At 40.6% G+C, this 11,534-nt stretch overlaps 1 protein-coding gene across 8 annotated transcripts in view; it reads left to right on the forward strand.

Annotated features, from left to right (window-relative positions):
- BDNF (brain derived neurotrophic factor) overlaps nt 1–9,998 on the forward strand; it is a 40,699-nt gene extending 30,701 nt beyond the window's left edge. For 2 of the 8 annotated variants that reach the window (XM_070383636.1, XM_070383635.1), the window contains exons 2-4: nt 230–277; nt 4,917–5,002; nt 6,212–9,998. In XM_070383636.1, the coding sequence (XP_070239737.1) occupies nt 265–277; nt 4,917–5,002; nt 6,212–6,985 (873 nt within the window). In that variant the 5' untranslated portion in view covers nt 230–264 and the 3' untranslated portion in view covers nt 6,986–9,998. Of the gene's footprint in view, nt 1–229; nt 278–2,893; nt 4,267–4,916; nt 5,003–6,211 lie in introns of those variants that run through there. The other 6 variants (XM_070383638.1, XM_070383637.1, XM_005890670.2 and 3 more) reach the window with 4 other exon arrangements.
- The last annotated feature ends 1,536 nt before the right edge of the window (nt 9,999–11,534 follow it).

Genomic DNA, 11,534 nt, shown 5'->3' on the forward strand with positions numbered 1-11,534 from the left:
AGTAAGAAATGTACTCCATGCCTCTAACCCAGCTGCTGTCCATCAGTGGGGTCCTTTCTGGATATATTTAAATCCTTTCTATCCTTTGATATCTTTGCTCACAAAGTATTCTTCATTCTCTAGCTAGAAGTAACCTCTTTCTCTTTATAGAATTGTACCTGTAATTTCCTGGGTCATTTCTACCTTTATATCTTAGTTACTTTACATATATGTCCTACTTCCCTCCTAGACTGTAAAGCTTGAAAACAGATCCATGTCTGATGAATGAACAACAACAGTAAGCCTAACCTATGCATGGAATGAAACTGGATACAAATTAAAGATTATTGATATTGACTTGAAAGATTTTGTTAAGGTGGCTCTTAATTGATTTGCATCATGTATGTTAGAAATTAAATATTAGTTGATAATTTTGCCAACATTACCATTATTGTTGCTTATGGAACTAACATGAGCAAGTATATCTTTAAACTGTGTTTTCTTTGTCTACATGCTCATAGACAGAACTCAAAGGGATTGGGGAACAAACAAAGCTTTGTAGTTTTCTCCCTGTATGCCCAAATTATCCATATTATTGTTTGGTTCCCCTTCTTAGCTCTGGCATGAAAACTTGGCTCCAGCATGCATAAATTTTTGCAAAGCTTTCTTTTAGAGGAGGACTGAATTGTCTGAAATTCCATCTGCTGAACTAATCAAGCCTTAAAATTGAAGGGTCTTGAAGGTCAAAATATCTTAATGGTGCTGCCTTTAGAAAGTTGGACCCCAAGATATATATAACCAGAGAAAATTGTGTCCACACTTTATAAGCTTCTTCTTTGACCACTTTTCATAGCACTGCCTCTCCTCCCTGCAGTTAAATATTTTAAATTAAAACAATATTTAGAAATGTTTTTTTCTGCCTCCTGATGGTAAAAATGTAGACAGTGAAACAGGTAACCTTTTATTAATAGCTTTATGATGTCTGATAGGCTACTTGACCTCTCTGAACAGTAATTGTCTCATCTGTATAATGTGGATCATAACACCTGTTCTATCTCCTTGTGACAGTCAAATGCTGATTGTGAATATTCCATAGTCTTTTAGACAAATAAAAGCTATTACTACAGCATGCTGTCATGGATATTCATCTGGTTGAATGTTTAAAACTTGTGAGTAAGGCTTAAAAGCAAACCTCATTTCTATTTCATTAATTTTCTTTTTAGCCCTGTGCACTATGTTTAATTTTTCAAGAATGGGGCTAAAAACAACTTGCCTAGCATTTTATAGATGTGGTTGAGTTGATTGTTGTAAGGCTTGGAACAGAATTAGCAGCAGTGAATTTTGTTGTATATAAATAGATATATAGACTAAAAATCTACTTAGTAATTTTGCATAGCCTCTTTTGTATCTTGCACAATAAAGGCTCATCTGAAGACATTGTCAGAGAAGAAAATTGTCACGGAAGCACTTACTTAACCTTTTATGATTTGCTAATATGGTATATAGAATTACTCATTAAAGAGGTAAATAGAAGAAAGGACATTAAAAGACTGAAAGTTCTAATTTTTGCTATAATTATTGTTACTGCCCCCTTTTCAAGTCTTCTCTTAGAAACAGCTATACAGGAAGTAGTGGGGGCAGTTAGTGTGTTATAGTACTATTTGTTTTTAAAAATTATTACTCAAGTAAAATTTTATCCTATTAGAGAAACTCCATGGCTGATAATTACCATCTATCAAATACTTTAGAGCTTATAATTTGAGATTAGCACAGCCTGTACTTGACCTAATAATTTCAGTGAGTTCACTGGTATGTGCCATGTAGAAAGACTTCCTATGAAAATGATGTCAGAACTGTGTCTTCTCATGATTTAATAAAATCGTCAGTATGTTTTGACTGAGTACTACTGTATTATTCTGTATATACTACTGTATATATGTTAAGCATTATGGGGGAATCACCTATGATTCAGTGAGCTTATCATCCAACTGAAGACTTAGCATAATTAACAAACACTGTTAACAATTAACAAGTGAGTACGGAATGAAGTACTAAATGAGACGTCATGTGGAATTTTATTTATTTTTTAAAATTTAAATTTATTTATTTTAATTGGAAGCTAATTACTTTACAATATTGTATTGGTTTTGCCATACATCAACATGAATCCGAGAGGCAAAGAAGGTCAGTGTGTGCTGGAGCAATTAGAGAAGGTGACACGTGTGATTTGATGCTTGAAGTGGGTCATGAAGAATAAGCAAGATTTAGTCAGATAGAGAAAAAAGAATTTGCCAGAAGAAAGGAACAAGTCACTTCCAGGTAATGATGTGTATGGGACTCCCAAGGACACTGGCTTGATCAGAGCAGAGGTGATGGAGCACTGAGTAACATAAGAAAGTCAGCTAAGTAGGATGACGCCAGGTTTTGGAAGGTGTTGAATACCAAGTAAAAAAAGGTTGGATTTGATCTGGTGGAATAAATAGTCATTGCACGTCTTCATATAAGAGCCTAAGATGAGAGGTTAGTCAGACAGTGGTCATCAGAGTTAAGTGGAGCAGAAAGGATGTCCTGCACACTGAAGGGGATGAGAGGATTATAGTCAAAATAAGATGGTGAGGGCTGTGTGCCGAGAGAGTGGCAGTGGGATGGAGAAAATAGGATGGACAGGAGACATATTTTAGAAAAATGAGCAGGGTTTCTTCATTGACTGGATTTAAAGGCTTTGAAAGAAATACATTATCAGAATTGATTCCAAGATTTCTAACCTGCACCCTGGGTGGTCCAAAGTATCAAGAAACCATTGTCAGAAACAGAAGAGTTAGAAAGGAACATTGTTCCTACAGGAAATATTGACCTTATAAGCCAGCAGGCAGGCAGCATTGTAGAAATGTGTTGGGGGGCGGGCGGGGGGGTGCTGGGAGGGCTTTATCACCAGGTAGGTTAATTACTGAATGTCTACAGATGTTCTGCTCTAAGGAAGGCCCATGTTTGGGCTCAGGGTGAAAGCCAAATTATATTTACTCAGATGCCATTTGTTCCTCTGAAGTACTTGCTTGTGGAACTGATGAGAAAGTGATATATTGGCCACCTCATGCGAAGAGTTGACTCATTGGAAAAGACTCTGCTGCTGGGAGGGATTGGGGGCAGGAGGAGAAGGGGACAACAGAGGATGAGATGGCTGGATGGCATCACTGACTCGATGGACGTGAGTCTGGGTGAACTCCGGGAGTTGGTGATGGACAGGGAGGCCTGGCGTGCTACGATTCATGGGGTCGCAAAGAGTCAGACACGACTGAGCGACTGAACTGAACTGAACTACTTTTATAAGCAAAAAGTTTTTAATAAAAAGAGACAAATGAGACAAGTGAAAAGCAGTAACTTTACAGTGTCAGCTTCTTTAAGCTAAGTATAGAAAAAAGGATCATTTAAAGACTCAGTATGATAGTGATAATAAAATAATTTTCCACCTGTATAGTTTAAGATATCTCAATACCTTGGGCCATTTTAAGCAGCGAGTGTGGGCACTTAGTAAACACGAAACTTACCCATTTTGTTAATTCTAAGATGCACATTTTCTTACTAATTTCTTTAAACATCCCTGAATTGGGTCATGTCTTACAGTTAATGTCATTTTATTGTCATGGGCTGTGCAGCAGTTGCAACATAGTTGTCATTGCCTTAACCAAGTTATTTTGCTTAATTTTCTTTTTTACATTTGTACAAAAGTTATCTATGATAAAATATGTCCAAATAAGTCTAAAAGAGCTCTTTTCCATTCTAAGTGGTAATGAAAGCGATAGTTTATCTGGCTGCATTTTTTTGTATTCTAGTGGTACCTAAAATGATATGTTTTATGAGGATGGCAGCTTAGATTTCAGGGAATATGGTACTAAAAGATAGCTCAGGGACTTTCTGGTGGTCCAGTGGTGAAGACTCTACACTCTCATTTCAGGTGACCCAGGTTTGATCCCTGGCCAGAGAACTAGATCCCATAAGCTGCAACTTTGACCTGGCACAGCCAAAATACAATTTTTTTAAAAAAGGTAGCTCATCACAGCAAATCTCAGCCAGTATGATATAGAGGGCAGGAGTAAAATATTCTAAATTTGTCTTTTTTTTCAGTGACCTGCATTTGAAGTGCCCCTCGGGTTGCTTTAATTTGGACAGGGAATGCTAGGAGAAAGGGTTTTCATTCAGTGTGTAAATACCGCCTGCCAGGAGTAGAAATCTCCTTGGAGGATCCAGTTCTTTGATGGTGTAGACTCCAGAATCTTTCCAGAAGTTCAGGTATTAGCAGAATGGATATCTGTGTTTTTTTTCAAACCTTTGTGTCTGTGCTAATCTGAGACTGTGCACTCCAAGGAGCTCCAAGCATGCTTGCTGTTTGCACAAAGCAGGATTGAATCTGCAAGGAAATTGGTTGGTGTCTGGGGACAATAATTAAGCTTCATAGTAGTAGAAACTGTGATTTCAATAAAAGTGGAGGACAGACACCTTGGTTCCTTATGCCCAGAGTTTCAGCTCTTTCTGCAGTATGACCTACTGACTGGAGGTAGGTTACCTTCCCTGGCAAGTGATACTTCATGGGCAGACAGGCAGTCCCCTTTCCTACTGATTGACAATATAACAGCTATGGCACATGAGTGTCTTTTTGTAAGTCCTTGCTCCAGAACTGAGGAGTAGGAGTAAGTTAGAGTGTCCAGGTGGGGCGGGAGGATGCTTCTCGTTACTACTCAGGGACGCGATGCCTCAGGTAAGTGACTCTGATGTCCTCTACCACCCGACGGTAACCTTGTGTCTGTAGGTATGTCCTCACTTCACTTGTTCGCTCATTCTAATTGGCTTCCCAGAGCATGCTTGCAGAGAGAGAGTCAAATTTAGAGTATAGCTACCCTCTGGCAAACAGGAAAAGATTAATTTTGTGGTGTGCTCTTAAGGGACTTCCCAGAAAACTTCAAAAGCCCAGAAAGAACCACCAGCTGCCTGTACCAAAATGTATACAGTGCTACTCGGCCTTTTAAAGGTACGATCAGCTTAGGGCTTGCACGCACCCACACGTGCACACCGGCCACATTCCAATAAAAAGAGGCTACGCTCTCTTAGATGGGTCTGCATATGCGCCAGAAAAGCTGAGGGGCAAGGGGCCAGGGGAGCTGACATACACATGGATGTGCATATGGCAGGCACTGGAAATTGCCTTCCAAGCTTTTCGACGCCTCCTTCTTCAGCTCTCTCTTAAGCAGACACGTTCCTTTCATGATATCAGCCCCAGGCATAGACACGTCATTAAAATTAACATGTAGAAAATGACTTCTGTTTGGGAATAAGCAAAACTTATATTCATTACGGCCACCCAAAGTGTAGTAAGAAAAATAAGTAGAAAGACACTGGAGCTTGACTTGGGAGCCCTGAGTTCTAACAGAAACTTTCTTCATGATGGGAGGCAAGTCCTCCGTGGCCTTTGGTTTTTTATCAGTAAAACTGGATGGCTTGATGAAATGATCTTTCTCTGTTCTGGGGGGTTTTTTTTGGCCATGCCACACAGCTTTGGGGACCTCGGTTTCCTGACCAGGGACTAAACCCAGGCCACAGCAGTGAAAGTGCCAAGTCCTAACTCTAGACCACCAAAGAAGTCCCTCCTTTCTTCTAATGTATTATCTCCGTGGGAGGAAAGAGAGTCAATGGGAAGCCTCCTTGTAGCTCCCTGACTCGTTTTCTCGTTCATGCCTGGATGGTCTGTAGGTAGAAAGGCCCACCCCCCACAGGCACTACTGGTCCCATCACACATTCCTGCCTTAGAGCCATGCTGCCAAGTTGAGGGGGGAAAATTACTATTACCCGTGCAGTTGTTGCTTGGTAACATTTTTGATGTGTTTCTTGTGACAGCCTGAGCAGAGATCATTAAAAATTAAACTTACAAAGCTGCTCAAGTGGGAGAAAGAAAGCACACTCGAAGCCATAGTTCTTTTTCACTTGCTCAGGAGCCATCTAATCTAGGGTTTACATGCTCAACCTTGGGACCAGGGCTGCACAGCTCTGGTTTATATTAAAGCCTATTGGGCACACTACTGACATTAACCCGTGCCTGGTGCAGCTGCAGGTTTATCACCAATACAGCAGAAACCTTGACCTTGCAGAATGGCCTGGAATTACAATCAGATGGCTGCCCTGCCTCCCAGCAAAAGAAAGCCCTAAACCGTCTTTGTGTCCTGTTTCTGCTCTCTCCCCACAGTTCCACCAGGTGAGAAGAGTGATGACCATCCTTTTCCTTACTATGGTTATTTCATACTTCGGTTGCATGAAGGCTGCCCCCATGAAAGAAGCCAACCTCCGAGCCCAAGGCAGCTTGGCCTACCCAGGTGTGCGGACCCATGGGACTCTGGAGAGCATGAATGGGCCCAAGGTGGGTTCAAGAGGCCTGACGTCCTCGTCGTCGTTGGCTGACACTTTTGAACACGTGATCGAAGAGCTGTTGGACGAGGACCAGAAAGTTCGGCCCAGCGAGGAAAACAATAAAGACGCGGACATGTACACGTCCCGGGTGATGCTCAGCAGTCAAGTGCCTTTGGAGCCCCCTCTCCTCTTCCTGCTCGAGGAATACAAAAATTACCTGGATGCCGCAAACATGTCCATGAGGGTCCGGCGCCACTCGGACCCCGCCCGCCGCGGGGAGCTGAGCGTGTGTGACAGCATCAGCGAGTGGGTGACCGCAGCGGATAAAAAGACTGCAGTGGACATGTCGGGCGGGACGGTCACGGTCCTTGAAAAAGTCCCCGTCTCGAAAGGCCAGCTGAAGCAGTACTTCTACGAGACCAAGTGCAATCCCATGGGTTACACGAAGGAGGGCTGCAGGGGCATAGACAAGAGGCATTGGAACTCCCAGTGCCGAACTACCCAGTCGTACGTGCGGGCCCTCACCATGGATAGCAAAAAGCGTATTGGCTGGCGGTTCATACGGATAGACACTTCTTGTGTATGTACACTGACCATTAAGAGGGGAAGATAGTGGCTTTATGTTGTATAGATTATATTGAGACAAAAATGATCTATTTGTATATATACATAACAGGGTAAATTATTCAGTTAAGAAAAAAAATAATTTTATGAACTGCATGTATAAATGAAGTTTATACAGTACAGTGGTTCTACAATCTATTTATTGGACATTTCCATGACCAGAAGGGAAACAGTCATTTTTTGCGCACAACTTTAAAAAGTCTGCTTTACATTCCTCAATGTTGTGGTTTGTTGCCGTTGCCAAGAATTGAAAAACGTAAAAAAAAAAAAAGTTTAAAAAATACTACTAATAAATTGCATGCTGCTTTAATTGTGAATTGATAACAAACTGTCCTCTTTCAGAAAACAGACAAAAAAAGAAAGAAAAAGTCTAACAAAAATTTGAACCAAAACATTCCGTTTACATTTTAGACAGTAAGTATCTTCGTTCTTGTTAGTACTCTATCTGTTTTACTGCTTTTAACTTCTGATAGCGTTGGAATTAAAACAATGTCAAGGTGCTGTTGTCATCGCTTTACTGGCTTAGGGGATCGGGGATGGGAGGGGTATATTTTTGTTTGTTTTGTGTTTTTTTTTGTTTGTTTTGTTTTGTTTTTTAGTTCCCACAGGGTGTAGGGATGGGGAAAGAATTCCTTCCATCTATATTCTGGTTGATAAAAGATTCATTTGTCAAAGATTCATTTGCAGAGATGTTGGCAGTATCAATCAGATGACTGGAAAGTGAATAAAATTATGACAAACAAATGAAGTGCTCACTCCACTCCCCATGGCGCACCACTTAGGCGCCCACTCACCCTCTGGGCCTTGGTCGGTGGGTGGGGGTGGGGAGGGCATCTTCTTTGGTCAGAAAGATCTTCATTTACTCTGAGCACATTCTTTCCCCCCCACCCCCTCTGGTCCCCTCCTTGTTTTGTTTCCTCTTAAGGGAGAAAAACCAATCGCAAGCCCTGAAGTAGTTTACCACTGCTGCAAATGAGTAGACAGGTTTGTCACACCATGGCACTCAGAAGCCTAGAGAATAGTGATTTCTTTCTTTTTCTTTTCTTTTCTTTCTTTCTTCTTCTTTTTGTTTAGAGGAGAGAAAAACAACAAAAAATAACTCGAAGATGAAGATTCTTTTAGATGAGGGGTAAACATTTGGGTCAGTCATTATAAGGATTAAAAAAAAATCATGGTAAAGTTTAAAACTGCCTTGGAAGCCAAAGGAGAGTTCTATACAGACCCAGAAACACCTAGATAGAGCAGGAGTCCACACTGCCAGTGAAATGAGACTAAACAGCCATCTGGAGGCTGTGTGGAGCGGATGTATCCTGTCCAGGTGGTGCAGGAGAAATTTCTGAGTGGTCATGCTGAGGCCTAGGTGGGGGTGGGGAAGGGTACTTGAGACATTCCAGAAGGGAGACCTCTAAAGGACTCATCAGGGGTGGCTCTGGCATGACACGTGTCAAGTTGCTTGGACCTCAAGCTTTAAGTGCCTACATTATCTAACAGTGCTAAGAGGTTCTCGCTGGAGGATCCCGCTCAAGCTGATTATACCCTCTGCCCCTGAATAATTTTGCGTAAAGCTGGATTAGCCCGGAGCATTTTTGGAACCACATGGGTGGCATTGTGATCATGAAATGGATTCAATGAAATGGGAGATGTTTGCTACATGAACATTGATTGCTTTGAAATTAGACATGAGGAAACCAGGGTTTTGTTTTTTGAGAACTCCGGTAAAGGGGAAGGAAAAACAGGAAAAGGTCCCCCCAAAACTCAGGTTGGATGACCACAGTTACCAATAGAAAATCTTGTCCAGGGACAAGACTTTGGAACAGTGTCTGCCCATCCAAGATACCAAAGGCTTAAAGGCACCTTGCTCGGTGGGAGAGACCAGGACAAGCTGACAAAATGTTGCTCCCTGGTGAAATGATGCTCCCCACCTCCTGACCACCCTGTCTGTTCATGGAGAGGGTCCCTACCTTCCCTCTGCCATCTTGGGTTAGGAGAAATCAAGTTGGGAGCTGGAATAATGGTCCTGGGACAAAAGGGATCCCAGTGAAAATTAGTGCTAAGGTGCATTTAGCCCATCATGTAAACTTGAAAATCTCCTGGGCCAGTTCTGGAGTATCAGAAAGCCTCAAGAAATTTGCTGCATCTTAGGGTAAGAGATAAACAAAAGAGGCTGTCTACCATGACCCAGGGAATGAAGATACCATCAGCAAATAATGTGTAACTTGTTCAGTCTTTCATTTAGAACAAGCCTATATTTTATGGTACCATCCGAATACCTGTCTTTAAAAGAAGGGATAACTTTATGTAGTATAGTTATGTTTTGTGCTGTTTGAAATTATTATCTTTGTAATTATTTTTAACATGTAATGAATTCTCAGAATATCTGCTGTCAGTTTTTCCCAGCCTCCTTTTGAGGGGCAAAATTCTAAAACCAGAAAAAGTCCCCTTCACAGTTTCAAAGAGTATTGCAAAGGCCGAATCTGTGGCTGAGTAGGAGACGTTTCAGCAACCATGTGGTCAGTGGCAGTCTCTTACTCAACAACCTACATCACAGTCACATGCTTGGTGGTTTACATTGACCTAAGGTTGATTTTGTTCAAATCTTTCTCTGTTGCTGTTCATTTGTGTTCCGTTTTGTTTGGTTTTGTTTTTTTTAAAAGTCTTGCTGTGGTCTCTTTGTGGCAGAAGTGTTTCATGCATGGCAGCAAGCCTGTTGCTTTTTTTATGGTGATTCCCATTGACAATGTAAGTAAATGTCTGTGGCCTTGTTCTCTCTATGGTAAAGATATTATTCACCATGTAAAACAAACCAACAAAAAAATATTTATTGTATTTTAGTATATTTATATAATTATGTTCTTGAAAAAAATTGGCATTAAAACTTAATCGCATCAGAAGCCTATTGTAAATACAAGTTCTATTTAAGTGTACTAATTAACATATAATATATGTTTTAAATATAGAATTTTTAATGTTTTTAAATATATTTTCAAAGTACATAAAATCTGGGGGTTCTGGGTTTTTTTCTCTTCACTGTAAAACAAACATGAAAACGTGTTTTGTTAAATACGTGTGTTCCTTGCTTTAAGATCAACCTGACCAGTTTCAGCAATTGCACAGCCCTCCAGAAAGGTTGCTTATTTCAAAGCATGGGAGGCCAATCCTGCAGTCTGCAAGCTTTCAAGAAGCTCTAGGATTGGGCCTGTCTTCCACAGTTGAAGACGGGGGAGTGTCATTTTCTAGGACACTTGAAAGTTTTCCCCTTTGAAGTGATATACTTTCATCAAATACCAAGCCATGTATCCTAGCAACACCAGGATCCATGAATCAGGGCTGGCTGGCTCTATTTGATTATAAAATAACTGTTTAAAAAAATCAAAGTAGGTTTACTTAGGGATAATGAGGATAAATTGGCCCAAATTTAGAAAGTCAATGACTGAAAAAAAACATAGAAATTCAATATTTAGAGGCAGGTCATGTACCCTTGGTTTAGAAATGGTGCCATTTGCATTATGTGCTCACATCAACTGCACTGATTTAATTTTTCTACGTGGAACATGCAGATTTTATATCACAGTACCCACAGTCTAACAGATTGCTAGGATTTCTAAAAAGATTTTGCCTCATTCATGGCTGCCAAGCCACTGGGTAATTTAGTTAAAGTGTTTAAAGTTATCACTAAATCTTAGGGAAATAAATGGAAGGATTTTACATGAGAGAAAGGGCCATTAAGGGAAAAAAGCATCTGTTCCTACTCTTTAGACTCCCCGTTTGAACACTGGCAACCCACCCCAGAACGTGGTGAACTATATCTGTGCAATGTATCATTTCTATTTCAAACATATACACACATGGTTTCCTCTTGTGTTGTCTTATAAATAAGGATCAAGGAAGTCATAACAAACAGACCTGTGGATTTGGAAGAGCAGATCCAAAGATAGAATTCCTCAATCCTAAACAGTCCAGTGAGTTTGCAAAATACTCTAAATTCTAGAAGTCCCAACAGCCAATGAAGCCAGGAGCCCAGCCATGGAATTAGAAGTTTGGGAAACTTTGAATCTTGAGTGAAAAGACATGAGAATTCAATGTGACATTCAAACTCCTTAAAGGAGTTTGGTAAACATGATGGGAAGTTTTCATCAGAAGAAGAGGTCCAAGGAACAAACAAACAACAAAAGATGGAGACATCAAAAGTATCCAACTTGAACATAACAGGAGTAGTCAATAGGTACTCAAGTCACTGGGTAAGAAGGTAAACCTCCTTCATCACAAAGATGCCTGGAAATAACCCAGACCATTGCTGTTGTTTATCACCTTATTGATAAGCCTCTTTGGTCATAAGCAGTGTCCATGAAGTCTTTTTTATTAGCTATACTGATTCTGAATACTGAATTCTGTCACAGTTCTGAGTGAGAATCTGAATTCTTAGAATGGATCAGTGTTAAGTTTTCCCTGGTTCAGTGGTTATTAAACTCTGGATAAAATGTCAACACCTTATGAACTGTAACAGAAGCCTTCATGCCTGGCTTCAGCTCAGCCAGTAC

Source organism: Bos mutus, chromosome 15 (genome assembly GCF_027580195.1).
Source record: "Bos mutus isolate GX-2022 chromosome 15, NWIPB_WYAK_1.1, whole genome shotgun sequence".
NCBI classification, from domain to species: domain Eukaryota; kingdom Metazoa; phylum Chordata; class Mammalia; order Artiodactyla; family Bovidae; genus Bos; species Bos mutus.